The sequence below is a fragment of the Corvus cornix genome, chromosome 10 (genome assembly GCF_000738735.6).
Source record: "Corvus cornix cornix isolate S_Up_H32 chromosome 10, ASM73873v5, whole genome shotgun sequence".
Classification (NCBI taxonomy): domain Eukaryota; kingdom Metazoa; phylum Chordata; class Aves; order Passeriformes; family Corvidae; genus Corvus; species Corvus cornix.
Genome location: NC_046340.1, coordinates 11,850,107 through 11,867,060, shown reverse-complemented (window position 1 = coordinate 11,867,060; position 16,954 = coordinate 11,850,107). Strand labels below are relative to the sequence as shown.

Genomic DNA, 16,954 nt, shown 5'->3' with positions numbered 1-16,954 from the left:
CAGTTATTATTTCCGAGTTTTCCATAGTTTTATCTGCTGGGTTGATTTTTCTCCCAGGTAATATTTGCTTTAGCCTGGAAATTGTCAACTTTGGCTTTATTAGAAAAGTCCTGGAAGGTTTTTTGGGAACTTTTGGTGTGAACTCCAGCACTTTATTAATTAAAAACTGCTGAGCATTTAACTAATGCCACCTTCATTTAAAGCTTAATTATCCAGAGAAGTCAACCAGCAGCTATCAAAATTCTAACCCTGCCTTTCCCACGCTTTTCCCTTTCCCCTGCCCATCTTTGTGCTTGGTTTGGTTCTGCAGCAGCTCCAGTTTAGGGAATGCAGCAGGGAAATGGGCAAACAGGAGGAACTGGAAGTGCGTGCAGCAGGAAAACTGTGACACAGTTTGGTCCAGAGGTTCGCATTCAATCCTTTTTCCCCTGCTCATGTTGATAGAAGATTTATTTTTACTGAATAGTGATATGAAAAGAGGGTTTTGAACTTCCATATTCACAGGATCACTGAATTTTTAAGGTTGGAGAAGACCCCCAAGATCACCAGGTCCAACTCTGACTGAACACCACCTCGTCAACTAAATCAAAACTTGATTTTTGAGCCCTTCCAGGGTTAGTGATTCCACACTTCCCTGGGGAAGCTGTTTCAATACTTAACTACTCTCCCAGGAAAGAAATTTCTCCCAATATCCAGCTGTTGTATTGGTCAAATTAAAGCATTTATACATTTAATTGGGAGAAAATGTAGAAGGAGATCCCTGAGTGCTGCCACGGGAGCTTTCCCCATTCCAGCTCTCCTCACGGTACATGCCAGGACAGAAAACAGCTTCTGCTTCAATCAAAAACGAAATAAAAAAAACCCTTGGACATTTCTTCTTGAGATTTGGGTGGTTTTTTGTCTTTTCAGTGTCTTTTGTGCAGTTAATGTTGCATCCTCAAAGAGGAGACTTTGCAAGGGCAAGGAGTGACAGGACAAGGGGTAATGGGTTTAACTGAAGGAGGGCAGGGTTAGATGGGATACTGGGAAGGAATTCCTGGCTGGGAGGGTGGTGAAGGGCTGGGCTGGAATTCCCAGAGAAGCTGTGGCTGCCCCTGGATCCCTGCAAGTGTCCAAGGCCAGGCTGGCCGGGGCTTGGAGCAGGCTGGGATAGGGGAAGGTGTCCCTGCCCATGGCAGGGGTGGGATGGGACTTCAGGCCCCTTCCAACCCAAACCCTCCTGGAACTCTGTGCTGTGCCCTTGTTTTACTGACTGGGAGCAAAGCCTGGGAGCTGCTGGATCCCTGATTCCAGAGCTCTGATTCCCTGGAAAGCAGCACTGCCACCCCCAAGCTCTCCATACGTTGTTTTGTGTACAGCCCTTGCTGTGATTACCACGGGAGCATGGCCAAATTGCAAAGAGGAAAGAAAAAAACCTGTTAATTAGGCAAAGATGCTCCAAAAGGCAATCAAAATATTTCAAAACTCTTGACAGACTGAGCAGAACAGGCAGAGGAAGACAGACCAGAAGCTACATTAAACTACAACCGAGTTATGGTCAGGCTCCTCAGCTACTCTGAGGATACCACTCTGCCCCTTGGATGTGTAGTTGCATCGAAAAGGGAGATGAAATCTGGTTTTTCTTTGTGGCTTTCTCTAATCTTCTCCCTTATCAGCTTTTCATGCCCATATCTAGTCCTTCTAGATCTGCTTAGCCTACAAATGATGCATGAAAATCCCAACAAACCACAAGAAACAGAGCTCATTTAGCAGCTTTTCCATGAAACACGGAGCTTCCATCTTTATCTCTGGCTCCAACTCCTCTATTCCCAAAGACTTGAGATTTTCCAAGGCAGAGACATTGGAAATCTGGAATTTCAGAGCGCAGAAAGGCTGACAGATTTCTATTAATTCATCTGGTGTATCTGCTGTGTTTAAAACACCAAACAGATCCTGGCAAGTCAAGCACATAATTTAAAGTTCTGGAGGATGATTAAAACCAGAAACATACAAATATATCGTCTTAGACAATAAAATCATTCTGATGGCTACAAACACAACCATGCCCTGCAAACAACCATTATTATTTAACAAAAGAAAGGTAAAAATAGATCTGCAATTGAAAACCAAGTGGATGAAAATAGAATTTATAATCCAATAAAGCTGGAATCAAGCCAGGACAACAGAGTTAATATGAACATTCTTCAGAAAGATGCCAGGAATGTTTTTTGGGGGTTGGGTTTGTTGTTTCTTTTCCATAACTATGATTTATTAAACATGAAAACACTTTCTTTAGCTCTCTCTGAATGGAAAAGAGCTTGGAAGAGTCAAGAGTGCAAAATGCTTAAAAAGTTACAGAGTTTCTTCTCCCAAGCTCTTCTTTTCCTAATTCGCTCTCACCACCATTTCCTGAATTACTCCAGGTTTACCTCACTCCAGGAATGATCCAAACAGCACCTGGGGTTGGTACAGATTAACTGAGGGACACAATTGTGCCTTGCTGGTTGAGGATTTTCTTAAAACATTTTACTCAGGTAAAAAGTTTTCAAAATTTAAGGGAAAACTGTTTCAATATATGGCATCCACAGGGCCAAAACACTTTAAATCCTATAGGAATATATATATAAAAAAATATATATATACACACACACTGTATATATAGGTGCGTGTATATATATATTACAATACATGTACATACACACAATCAATAGATCACCTATTTAATAAACAAAAATGACACAGAAAAGGCATTTTCTACTAATTCTGCTCTTTATTTTGGAAAACCCCTCCAGCACCAGAGTGAAAAAAAAGAACCCATCTTGAGTGGCTGCATTTTCTACAGCTCTAAAAATATTCTGTTCCACCTCACCAGTACCCAGGGCTAAAAATAGCCACACAATCTTTCTGCAGTAAAATACCTCTTGCTGTCTTGAGAAAAAGCTACTCTCTGAATTTCCATTCAGGCACAAACACCCTCAAATCTTTCATGAATTTTCTGGGATCACAGAGCGGAGGTGGTGATGCTTCCTAACACAGCTGACCAATAAACTGAGGTTCATCTTCCCACCATTATCACCCAGTGCAGCTTATTAAGCTGGAGGGAATATATTACAGAGAGGCTTGGACTGAAATTAAGTTTGTACTTTACACCACAGTTGTTACCTAAGATACCACTGAATGGGCCCTTTCCCAATGATTCCCAATAATTGTGTTGATTTCCAAAGGCAAAACCAGTTGTGTTAAGGAAGAGTATGAGCAGTAGAGGAAACTTTTGCTGCATGCTATAAGAAAAACAAGGGATGCCTAATTGGTTATTCACTAACCTAACAGTCTGGATTAGCTACATTTGTCAAAATATTAACCACAAATACGGAATAGCTGTCTGGAACTTCCTCATGAGGGGCAGCTCTGCTCTCTGTGACCAGGCACAGGACGAGGCAAGCTGAGTGAGGGGTTTGGGATGGAGTTCAGGGAAAGGTTTTTCCCCTGGGGGTGCTGGGCACTGACCAGGCTCCCCAGGGAATGGGCACGGCCCCGAGGCTGCCAGAGCTCCAGGAATGTGGGACAACGCTCCCAAGGATGCACAGGGTGGGATTTTGGGGTGTCTGTGCAGGACCAGGAGCTGGACTGGATAATCCTGCTGGGTCCTTCCCAACTCAGGATATTCCCCAATTCTTGCTTTTCCTCCCCAGACAGGTGAGATGCCTCATTTTGCTTTTCCTTTAAACAACAGAAGGCATCGCATCAATTTATGCTCAGTCCTCTATCAAATATCACTGCTGAAAATTTAATCCCTGCCTCCCAACCAGAAAACTGACTGTGCTTAGAGGAGGGCACAGAAAACATGAAGCTTTGAAAATGTTAAAATGCAGAGAGGCTTTGAGCCCTGCTCCAGGGCAGCAGAAGGCAGGAAATCCGTAACACAACACCACAGCACGGCTCCTCATCGCTCCGGCTGTCCGGAGCCTCCTGGATCGCTCTGCCCAGGGCTCATTTATCCAGCTGTGTTTGGAAGCAGGAGCCAAGGCTGGGGTTGAGCTCTAATGGCTGTAGGGAAGCACGATCCAAGTGGGTCTGTGGGAGAAAAATGCTGAGAGGATTCACCTTAATGGGGGATCTCATCTCAGGCTGCACCACGAGGCCTTTAAAGCCACCCCAATTTCTGGAGTTCCCGGGTAACCGAGTGTTTATTTACACATCAACACTTCCTGCCTCTGAACCACAACCTCTCAGCCCCAAGCTCTGTCATCTTCTGGAACCAGCAGTGCTTTCAAACCACCACCTACCATTCCCTGCACTTCCTGCTGCCCTTAAATGCAGCTGCAGTGAGCAGGATGGGGCTGGGCGCAGCCAGATCCCTCCTGGAGCCACCCTCTCCCTGGAAAAGCCTCTCAGCCATCACTAAAGCCACGCCAGCCCATGCCGAAGGAGGGCTCTGCATCCCAATATCCAATATCTGACATCCCTCAGCCATGTCCTGCACAAGCTGTGGGGTTCAGGAGCTCTGAGCTCATGTCCAGCACCAAGAGAAATCCCAAATTCCCACTGCTTTTTGTCACACCTTGGCCATTCCACTTCATCTCCATCACTTATCACAACGGATGCTGCATCCTCAACCTTTCAAAACACTCCAAAACTACTTGAGGGGAAGCATTTTAGTAAACACTCAAATCCTTCTTTCCTTGATGAGCTCTTCTCCCACCTCCACAGGTCACAACTGTGCCCACAAGCAGCCCGAGAAAAGTGAAGTGACAGGACCACGTTCTCCACCTTAGAACAGATGAAAAACTGAACCCTGGCTCTGGTCAGCTGCTGCATTTATCCCTTCAAATCATTTTTAGATTCTGTTCAACTCACAGTTAATCCTCAGGAGGAACAGGCAGAGCCACCCTGGGGGTGGGAAAGGAAGGGAGTAAAGAGATGTGAAGGAGCTTATTTGAAATTGTGCCTAAACATATATATGAAAATAGCCTGGAAATACTCCAAGGGCTACAATTAATCCATAAATATTATGTATTTTATAACTCTTTCAGATATGTTGTATAAACAGAATACAGAACAGATCAGCTGGAAATTATGTGCAATTGGACAGACACTTATGTTTGATTATTCTTTAAATCACTCATGGCGTAGAGCATTTCTGAAGACCTGCAGGAAGATTAGGGGACACTTCCATGCCAACATTCCATGCCCAAAGTCTCCACTCTCCCAACCCACCTCTGTGGATGGATTCCAACTCTCCTCTCATCCTCCTAGGGCCGTGGATCTCCACTCCACATTCATCATTTTTCCAGAGTGAAGGAACAGCCCCTCAATTCCTTCAGACACCTGAATTATGTCCCACAACTCAAAAGCTGCTTTCATGCCTCAGTAATTTAACTTTTATTCCTAAAAGCACCAAGTCAGACACTTCAAAGGAGCAGCACCAAGTCAGCACTGCCACCTCCCTGCATGGATCACAGTTCCGGAGAAGTCTTCCTCTCAACAAGGAAGTTTCTTTCCTCAGGCACAGCGCGGGATTGTTGGGATGTCCTGCGCAGGGCCAGGAGATGGATTTTGTTCCCTGCTCCTCCTGATATTTTATATTCTCTATGGTTCCGTGGAAGCCAAGTGGCTTCCCAGCTCCATTCACAGCAGAGCAGCCGTGTCTGGAAACATCCACATCCTGTCAGGGCCTGGAATCTTGGGACATCCACATCCTGTTGGGGCCTGGAATATCGGTGACCTCAGCTCTACGCATGAGGAGATTGAGCAATCAGCTGAAGAGAGCCTCAATAAATGACACTCCTTGTTTTTAGCACAGGAGTTACCCAGTTGGTTAAAGCTCTCTCAGACTTTAAAGAAACACTCTTGACTGTGGAAAGCTTAACTTGAGGCCCAGCGCACGCAAATCCAAAAGAAGAACCCCAAGTGCACTGTAATTCCAGTGCAGCCCCAGCACAGAGCTAATATTTCACCCCCTTCTTGCACAACGAAAAGCTGCAGGGCCGGAAGTCAGAGAGCTCAAAGCTGAGTTGAGAATATAGTGTTTTGTTGAACTTCCTCCCACAAAGTACATTTCAAAAAATAATAAACACAGAAGACAGTAAAAGCGTGACTTTCATATAAACCGTAACAGCAATTGCACAGAGCAAGAGATCAGCTCACTGATAGAGAAAAAGGAGAAATACTTGCCAAGCAAAACTTTCTTGTTTCCAACCCAGCTTTCTTGTGCACTGAATTGTTTAATTGTTTAATGGCTGTACCTTGAACTGCAGGCACCCTAAAGATTTCAGGCAGCTCGGTTGCAAGGTCTGGCTCCATGTCCAAGGCACCAGGATCACTCACAGCCAAAGGAAATTCATGGTAAGTGCAGGTCAGGAGAACAAATGCTGGTTGGGGAACAAGGACTCAATCCCTGAGGGGGAAATTCTGCTGCCGGGAGAAATCCTGGTGGTAGAGTCCAGAAATCAAGAAATTAAAGTGAGACCTCCATCCAGAGAAGCCTCAGTAGAGGCACTGGAAGCTCTGATGGTACCTGGAGTCTGGAATTCTCCTGGCTCTGAGGGATAATGACTGATCTGTGCCTCTTCCTTCCAGGAGGCTGCAGGTAAAAATTCTAATTCCTCTGGCTCTGATCCAACTTTCAGTGAGTGCTGTGTTCATATCACTGAGAGCTGAAGCACAGCAAATAAACTGCAGGATGATGATCCTTCTGCCATTTGGACTGATTTTAAAGAGGAGGAGAGCTCACAGCCTCTTTAATCCTTTCAATTGGAAAAAAAAAAAGCTTCATTCCCCTTACAGGTAAGTGAAGGCCCCTAAGCCAGTTAAAATGTTTTTTGGAACGACTACACAGCTAAAGCAATTAGGAATGACATTTGCTGTAACAAGACACATTTTTAAGATGTTACTTAACTATCTCATGTCCCTTCCATAATAATCTGGCAAATTCTGGTCCTTGTTACTCACAGTAAACACACTTCACCACACAAAAGAGATCTTATCTGTGTGTTAGGAGTTACTTTTAGAAAATGTGCTTAAAAAACAACCAATTAGCAACGTCTGGGCTCTGGGGGCTGGAAATGGGAGAATTAAGTGAGAGCTGCAGCTTCACTTGACAAACAACCTAAATTCTCCTCTTTAAGAGATCCTATTAAAAAACAACAGAGAAGCACAGTAATAAGGCAACTTGCATGCATTCCACCAAGGCCAGAGTGGACAGCTTTTCCTCCAAAAATAAAAAAGCCATAGAATCACTTCAAATGGTGGTTAACCACGGCAGAGAGCTCAGTGCACATTCACCCACCAGCACACATTTGCAGAACAAGGAGCCTTCCTGGCTGGCTTGGACACAAACCCATCCCATCTCGATGCTTTCTCCACTTGGCAGTGAGGGTGACTAATAAAATGTGGATCAAATTCAACAGCTCCACAGCAAATGAACAAATGTCTCTTTGTCTCACATCAGCAATGCCCAAGGAAGGACTGGACGTGGCACTCAGAGCCTGGGCTGGTGACAAGGTGCTGATCAAAGGTTGGACTCCATGATCTTGGAGGGCTTTTCCAATGTCAGTGATCCTGGGATTCAGCCAGCCACGCTCAATAGGTGCTGGTGAGAAGGGTGCAGATGGATAAATCCTGCATTCCATGAATCCAGCCCAGCAAGCAGCCAGCATCCACGTGAATCCTGGGCCAGAGCCGCACTCAAGTGGAAGGAGGTAACATCTATTCCCTCCTGTTCCTGACGTTACAAATCAGAGTTAGCAGATTTCATTTCCTCATCCGTTCCTCACATTAGTTGTGTGCTACCCACCCACCCAAAGAAATATTTGGGTACAGAATGCCTGTTCGAGTTCCCTGCTGGGCAACTCCCTGCCCTGAGGCTCTCTCCAATTACTGCTTCTCCAATCAACCATCACTTCTCAAAGGGACAGAAAACGATAGCAAACCTTCCCAGCTGGACTTGGGAACAACCAGGGGCAATCTCACCCAAGGATGTGCTTTGCCCAGTTTTAGGTAATGACTGTCATCCCAGAAGGATCTGAAACTTGAATTAGACAAATTCTCTCTCGCACACACATTTTCTTTCTCTTCCAGTAGGTTCTATTTCAAGCAGGCAGAGAATTATTCCAAACCCCACATCAGGTCATCAGTTCATCCTTGTGGGGGAGGGCAGCAGAGTAAATTCAAAAGTTCTTTATCCCTATCCCATGAGTAATCTGATGGGAAAAAGCAAGCAGGAGATGCTGAAACGCTGGCTGAATGCCAGGTTCTGAGCGTCTGCAGTAGGATCTGCCAGTGGAAAACAAACCAGGGAACCTACACATTGGACACTTGAGGAAACCCACACTGCTGGCAGCAGCGAGAAGGATGCTCAAACCATCTGGGGCAAATATTCTACAAATCATTTCAGACTTTGCAAAGTATCAGTAATCAACAGAGAACACGAATCCAAGTCTGAACAGGGTGGTGAGGCCCTGGCACAGGGTGCCCAGAGAAGCTGTGGCTGCCCCTGGATCCCTGGAAGTATCCAAGGCCAGGTTGGACAAGGCTTGGAGCAGCCTGGGATAGTGGAAGGTGTGGGGATGGGACTGGATGGGCTTTAAGGTCCCTTCCAACCCAAACCATTCCAGGGTTCTGTGATATGCACGGACACTGCAGCTCTTCCCTCAAATGCTCAAGTAAAAAGGTTTTTAACAGGATTGTTTCAGACAAACAGAATTCCCATACAAAACAAAAGCCCCCAACACTCCTGAAGTTAACAGAAAGGACAGGGATTGCTTCCAAAGGTATCTATCCGCTTGGAATTTCACTTCCTTTTTCTCACCCTGACACTGCAAAAAGGGGAAAAATATCCCATTGTCCATCAACTCCTGAGGCACTGAGACCTGGCAGGGAGTGAATTACGATCCCTGCATTTGGGGCTGGCCTGTCAGACAGAGAGCTGACAGCAAAGTGCTCTCCCCACATGCAGGAATCAATGCACACCATCATTCCTGCACTGGAATGTCTTGTGGAAATTACAGCCTTATTTTGAAGTATTTATAATGGAAAAGCAATGAGACACATACCAAGTAGCTAATTAGCTCACACCACCAGCATTGCCTGGAATGGTTATTAATCAATTAGGGTTTAGATTAAAGCTAAATAGATACAGTGCACCTCTGGAAAGAATACCTGAACCAGAAGATTAAATTACCAAAAACTCTCTGCTTTTCCTTCAATTACAGCAGCTAAACCAAAAAAATATGCAAGCAACCGTGCCAGATCCTTTAGAAATGCACAGACAACCCTCAGCACTCACACATCAGGCCTCCCACATCCCCACAGCCCTTCAGACTGTCACTGGAAAGTACCTGCTCAGCTTTGTTTACAAGGGATTTCTTCTGCAAAGGACTTTTTTTTCTCACTCACCCACCCTCTCTTCCCAGATCTCCTCTCACAAATCTGCTCCTCCAACCAGCAGTGAATCTTTCCTGGGGTTTCAAGCCAGCAGAAGGTTCCACGAGCAGCCCCTCAGAAATCACCAGAACTGTTGCATTTAGGCAATATTTAAGAGTATTAAAAGTTAACCATGCTGTGAAGTGCTACGTGGAGCCAGAGAAATCCCACATTATATAATGCTCTGGAAGCAGCAGATCCTTCTCAGCAGCTCCACCAGTGATTTATACCTTCATACAAAAAATCAGTTGCAAGAAAAGTAGCCACAACTGCAAAAGAACCACAAGCCTCCCTAAATTCAGATGTTCAGACTGTAATGGATCCAGCAAATTTCCAGCCTGGCATTCCTTCCCTGCACAGAAGAGAACATTTTAGAAGCTTGATGGATTTGGGGGTAGTTTTGTTTAGTTTGGGGTTTTTTTTTAATAATGAAACTCTGTGGTTTATAAGAACTACTGAAAGCAGACTGGTTTTTCTTTTTCATTTTTTTCTAAGATTTAGTTTGCTTCTTGTCAAAGTCCCCCCTTAAAAATAACGGATGTTTAAACCATATTTAGAGGCTCAGCTAAAGCAACTAATGAGTGTTACGTAAGACGTCTCTCCATGTAGAACAATCTGTTCCAAAAGTTACCAAAAATAGCAATTCTCTAAACACTGGTATGATGCAATATTTAACCAGTTGCTGCACCAGCAGCTGAATTGGGCCATTATTCCCCAAACACCACCAAGTGTCGGGACGAGGTTTTCTTACCTAGGCTGGTGGGTTTGATCAGCTCATCCAACAAGTCATAAAAAGGGAGTTTCTGCAGTTTGATGTCGGGGTGCACGGGGTGCAGGGCCGAGGTGAGGTGGGGCAGTTCCAGTTCGTGTTTGGGTCCCAGGAGTGACACGGGGAGCAAGGGGGACGTGGCGGGGGGGCCGTCGTAGCCGAGCTGTGGAATGGTGGATGGCGACAGCGTGGCCGGCATGGAGCTCGAGTGCACACTGGGGATGGACAGGTCTGCTGGGGTCATGATTTTCTGGGGGAACCTTCTCCTATAGAGTTCTTTGATTTTCATCTGGACGGCGGGGCTGCAGCCAGCCTTGAGCAAGTGCAGGGCTTTCGTCAGCAGTTCGTGTTTGCGGCCGTGCTTGTTCCTCCCCGCGTAGCCCAGCAGCACCTGCAGTTCCGAAACTCGAAGGCTCATAACCATTTGCTTCAAAGAAACAAAACAAAGAATTAATACTCAACTTCCAGCATCCGCAGCAACACTAGAAAGTGCCTGAAGCCCATTAAGAGTGAAGGCACGGCGCCACTGCTCTGCCCCCTTTTACAGTGCTCACAGATATTTATTTTAAAGTCTGCAATGAGAGATTTTTAAAGGCATTTCCATTCTGTGGGGAAAAAACCTGAGAAAAGGACAAGTTGCCAGTGCAAAATAAAGGTTGTAACTCGAATCATTTTTTAGTCACTTGCTAGAATCTCTGATGCTAACTATTTTTTATTGCTCTAGCTGGATGTAAAAGAAGTTATACGTTGACAATATCCAAGCTGTGCCAATCCTCAACTCCAGACACCCCTTCCAAGTGCCTCCCTCACTTTCTGCCATGCAGCAGAACTAATCCACACAGGTTCAAAGAAAGGAGATCAATGACATTAAAAGTAGAGTGAATATAATCCCACTTGTGTGCAACCCCATGCCATCATTCCTGGGTTAAAGGAAACTTCTTCCCATTCCATCTCTGCGCTTCTCCCATCCGAGCTGCGTGTCCTGTTTCGGATGGGGGAGCTGGACTTTGCCTTCTATTAATTAGCATCTTCATTAACACAGCCACTCAGTGTCTCCCAATATGATCTAATGAATCAAACTGGTACAACTTGTCACCTGTTTCACTTCTCCAGGAACTGAGAAAAACACTTCCCAAACCAGTGAAACCAGTAATCACCAGTGCGCATCAGCAAGGCAGGCAGGAGCCAGAAAATCAACTTCGGCGCCTGGTTTTTATTGAAAAATATACTTCAGCACTTGACAGCAGCTTGTTCATCATCAGATGGCCTGAGACATCAGCTGGAATGATGATATCCCTGCAGAATTTTGGATTCCCAAGGAATCACAAGGAAGTGAAATACCTAAAGCCCACTGATATGACTGGCTGCCCTTCTGCATGAAATACCCTGAATATTTTGTAGTCAATCCCAAAAGATCCAATTCCAAACAATACTTGATGTAAATATTTGGGACCAAAGCACCTAATTCAGCACACGAGGGTTCTGCAATTTCCCAGCCACTGAAGGATGGAGGCCCAAACCAGAATTTCCATTTGGAATCTCTGCATTTAACTACAAATGCTCCCATCCTCTCTGGTCCTTCAAACTGTGCAAGGCATTCATTCAGTCTCAAACACTGCTCTGATTTTATTCACGTTCATTCTTAAACCTGAAGTGCCAAGATTAGAAAGGTGCTGCCCCTGGCTTTAGCACAACCAGCCTGAAACTCCCATCACTTCCTCAAAGCTCCACCACCTGCAAGAGATCTTCACCGCCCAGGTGTCCACAGGAGGTTTTTCCCTCCACTGAAACTGGTCCTGTTATTTAAAAGCCCTGAATGAGATGATTCACGTCTTCAATGAGGTTTGCATCAGCCACACTGAACTCAAGTTTGCCACAAGATTTCTGCTCTGCTGAACCACAGCACCAGAGCTCAGGAATCTCGCTGCTAATCCTAGATAAGCCTTGCTGCAGCCTTCCACAAACCCTTTGGGTAGAAATGGAGTTGGTTTTTTTTCCCCAAGAACTTTCTTCACACTTAACTGTGGGACTGTCACAGAGCTACTAATGAGAACAGACGAGGTACTTGGTAAGAAATGAAGATGTCTTAAAAGAATAAGGCATTTCAGTTCCAATCTGAAGTGTTGACAGCTGAAAGGAAAGTGAAACAAATAGATCTGAAACATGGAAAAACACTATTTATAATGCTTTACAAACACTTCTTCAACAGAATGAGTAGTTAGAGCTGATGGGTTTAATGCCATCACCATTAAAAGTCGCTTCCTGAACAGCCAGAACCTCTCAGAGCTTCACTCTGCTCTTGTTTTGTAATAAACTCACGGGCCCAGTTTGCAAAGAGCACAAGAGAATTAAGAAATAATTGAGGCAACAGAGAAGCTCCTGCTCCATGCGGGATGATTTCTGTTTTTAAGGTAAAGGCGAGCTGGAATGAGCACACAGAATGCAGGGTCCACGGTGGAGCCAGACCCAGAGACCAAAACAAACAAAATTCCCACATCTTCCCCACCCTGGCACATTCCTCGCACACGAGGACAAGAACAATTCTGTTTGCAATGTTCAGGGCACCAACAGAGCCACCCTTAAAACCAGCAGTGAAGCCGTGCGGGTTCATTACAGCTCCTCACTTTACAGACAAACCCTTCCTCCACAGCAAAGGGAGGCAATGCCTTAAACCACCCCACCTTGCACAGGGCTTTGCTGGGGGACTGTGTCCCTCAGGGGCACCGGGAAGCCGAGCTGGGAAAGGTCTCACACAACATGAACAGGAATATTCCTGTCCCCTCCTCCAACCCAGCCCCACCAGCAGAAATCCAAGCCCTCTCCAGGTTCCAATCCCTTGGTCCATGGCATCCTGACCCTGGAACAGGCAGGATAGTACAGCAGGGAAACAACCCAAGTGCTGCCAGACACACCAAGTAAATACATGAAAAAGCTGCAACTTGTCACGTTTTCTCTGTCACATCTCACCTCATCACAATTCCAACCCCTCGCTGGCTCAGTTGCAGCAGCAAAGCTGAAGGGCAAAGACACAAAGCGTTTTGCTTCAGGAAATCTTGCTTTTCTTTCCTGTTGCCTGCAGCAATTTAGTGAAAAGATCACTGGCACCTGCCAGGTACAAAGCCCACCACAAAGAGCCTGGCCCCAACAACAGCAAATACCCACAGCACAAGTAACTGCTCCCACCTCTGGCTGCCGAGCAGAATCGCCAAAATGTTTGGACTTCTCTTTCCTAACAGGAACAAAAGTAACAAAACCACAAAGAAAAGCTGAACTGCTTTGGATATGCACGTTTTTCCCAAGGACTGGCTGCAGAGAAATCCTGCACGCTGCAATTGCAGGTGTTTAGTAATGGGAATTCCCATTCCTACACATATCACAGCAGCGCACAAGAAACTGATGCTATTTAGCTCTAAAAAGGTTGAGGTTTTTGCCACTCAGACTGGTTGCCAACAAACCCCAGCATCAAACACACATTAGTATTGTGCATTTTGGAACCTGTCATACTCAGGGAATACCCGAAACCCAAAGAGAGGACGAGGCTGGTGAGAGACATCGTTCAGAGAGTGAAAGAAGCTTTCCAGAAACCCCACCTAGCTCAGGTTGGTGGCACATTTCTGTCCCGACTCCCTGTGAAGACCTTCCTGGAGTGAAGGACTCTGTGATCTCTAAACACAATCTGACATTTCCTGCTCGACAACACAACACAACCACGTGCTGCTCCACCAAACCTGCATTAGTCATGGATTCCTTATCCGTGCTCCCTCTCCAACGTTCTCATCCCAACTCCGACACCACAGTCCTTCCCAAATCCCTCCGGGAATTTTGCTGCCATCAAACAAGTCCCGTAATTGTCTGCGTGAGGTGGGAAAGAAGCCAGGTTATTTTGCCACCTCCCAGTCTCCAACTGTGTCCAACCTGGGCCATTTTTCTGGCTGTGTCATCCCAAGCATTTGATGCCGTTCCCACTGCTGCAGGAGTAGGAGCATCCCCAATTTCTCTGTGTTGAGGAAACATTCTGGAACAACCCACCTGGGAACAAGGAGAATTCCCTGCTCCACAACTACTTCAGATAACCAAGAAGGTTTGGAAAAAGACAGTTAAAAGTTTAGGAGAGTAATCCATGGGCAGCACTGACATCATTCCCCACTGCTCTCTGGTGCTTATCCAGAGGAAAGGGATGTCCTACCTACAGCTCTTTTCCAAAATAATCATTACATTCTTTTAAAAGCTATTAGAGATGGAAACTGTTTAAGGTAAGAATCATTTACTTCGATTTTCTCTGCAAGGGCAATAGCAGAGATGAAATCTTGGCTTTCCACACAAGCCCAGTTGTTCCACCCAAGGAAAGATTCCCAAACTGGGCAGATTCCCAGCTCAAGGAATTCCAACCCTTAGCACAGGTTAACAGGTCAGAGGAGAGAAAATTGTTTTCAGGAATTACATCTTGTCTCCATGCCTTATGAAAGTTAGGAATTAAGCTTAAAAATAAATAAAAAATAAATAAAATTTAAGTGTTGGTGCCTCTGGATAAGAAATTCCCTGGAAAACCTGTGGCTGGTCTCACAGGCACCAATTATTCAGGGGAATGAGCAAATGCAGGCAGGCAATATCATTCCTGGCCTGGAAAACACAGGGAGGTTTAAACTCTGCTTTGAAATGCAGGAAGAGGAGCTGCAAGTGCTGCTGCTGGAGAAAGATCAGACCCAGGTTATCTGCTGAGATCCAACACCACGCACGGGGAACCTGCATCTTCTTCCCCCCATTTTTAGAAGGGAGGGACTTGTCTGAGAGGTGAAAACCAGGCAGCAGCCAGTATTTATTTATATTTTTAATAAACTGAGCAGTGTCCACAGAGTGACGGACAAGACTGAGCATTTTTCACCTGTCCAGAAGCACAAGAACTGCCTGCAAAGCAAAACATTCTAATCCCACTGTTTGATCTGGATTTTTTAGAGAAGATATTTCTCCATCTCCAGTTGTCAGCCCCAGGATCTATCTGGAGAATCCTACAAGTTATTCCTGGATGTTTATGATAAGCAGAAGCAGGGAATAAGCTCCAAAACACATTCTAATGATTTGCCAGCACAACAAGAAGCATTTGGCTGGGGCCCACACCACATTCTGTGCCTAAAGCAATCCAACAGGTCCTCCCCAATCCTCCAAGCATTAACACGAAAGGTGAAGGGGGAAAAAAATAGGAATGAAAAGAAAAAATCACCTCAGACCCCAGACAAAAGATGGAAGAGAGTAAGTAAAAGGAGAAAAAAAAAGGGAGATCACCTGTTTATAAACAGCAACTTCAGGCAGTGACAGTAAATTTCTTGTTATTAAAAACACAGTGATTAGCTTTAGTGATCTTTTAGTAATTAAGAGTCATTATGACAGAAGAGAGCAGGCTCTGCAGCAAATTCCTTCGAAGGTGAAGGACAACACAAATGGAAATTTCCCCCCTATGAAAAAGGAATTCCATAATCACTTCCAAAAGGCAGGTAAAAAAATAAAAATTGGTCTTTTTCTCTCTCTAATAAAAGCAATGAGGAAGTGTTAGATGAGTATGGAAATGGTTCTGAATTAATCCCACTAAACTCCAACCCCCAGCTGTAAAAATACAGCTCCTGCATGCTCTGAGCAGCCTCCTTAACCCCTGAGGGCAATTTTCTGCAGAAGGAAGCTCTCTACACTCTGACTAAACTCTTGGCTTCTTGGATATTTAAGATTTGTGAAACTGAACAATCAGGAAGGTAAAAATATCTCCATTTTTAATAAACCACATTCCCTAGCCCTAAATTCCACCTGCAAGGCTCACCAAGGAAGCTCTCAAGGCTGAACTATAAAAACTGAACTCAGTCTCCTGAAAATCTGCAAGAGGGAGTGAAACAAATCCCGGGAAGCTCGAGTGCCTCGATGACAGGCTGTGACTTCCTGCATTTGTCTCAGGCAACCAAAACAGCCACAGGTTGAAGTCCCTGTAATTCAAACCAGAGGGGAGGCAAAGGCACAGAAGAACGGTCATAAATATGCAACATCCTCCAAGCTTTAAGGAGGCTACTGGCTTTCATCAGGAAAAACTCTTTTTGCTGGGGTGGGACCTCCGAGGCTTTGGGAATGAAGGCAGCACCAAAGGAACAAGTACAAGGCAGTAGCAGGTACAAATATTATTTGCTTTTTGTTGCACACACAAGAGGATTGAGTATTTCTTAGTCAAAGAAACCTCTATTTACACGGTGTATCAGTGCTCATAAAGGACAGGTGGTAATTGTAGGAGCAAATCTACTCATCTGAACAGCTGGCAAGAAAAACAGGCTTGAAACCAGTAAAAATCAGTCAACAAAATGCTGCTGGAAATGCCAAAACAGCCTGGGCAGAGCTGCTGATGGCACCTCCAGAGACCTGGGCTTCCTTAAGCTCAAACTGTATTCATGATTTTCCCCAAGCAATGCATTCCCTGCCACGGCAGCTGAGAAAGCACCCATAAAGCTGGAGCCATCAGGTGTTATTTACCTCTGCAGGCTCACAAACAAGAGATTTCCTTGTGAATCACATGGGTGCTGCAGATCTTTTAATAGAAACATTACGACCCTTGAACCAACCTGCCTGAACGATGAAGCTCTCTCAGCCTTAATGATTCTGTGATTGTGCAATTTTAAACCCAGATCCTACAACTTTAAGATCAGTGCTAATACTAAGAATCTGTCGGGGAGGAGATCATAAAAACTGCAGCAGTTCAGGTGGAAGCTTCTGGACAGGATCTCCCACCAAAATCCTTCTGTATGAGCCCATGGA

At 45.1% G+C, this 16,954-nt stretch overlaps 1 protein-coding gene across 2 annotated transcripts in view; it reads right to left on the bottom strand.

The window, feature by feature from the left end:
- PIAS1 (protein inhibitor of activated STAT 1) overlaps nucleotides 1-16,954 on the bottom strand; it is a 49,262-nt gene that overhangs the window by 17,563 nt on the left and 14,745 nt on the right. For both annotated transcript variants that reach the window (XM_039557602.1, XM_039557603.1), the window contains exon 2: nucleotides 10,154-10,598. In XM_039557602.1, coding sequence (XP_039413536.1) covers nucleotides 10,154-10,598 — 445 coding nt within the window. The remainder of the gene's footprint in view (nucleotides 1-10,153; nucleotides 10,599-16,954) is intronic.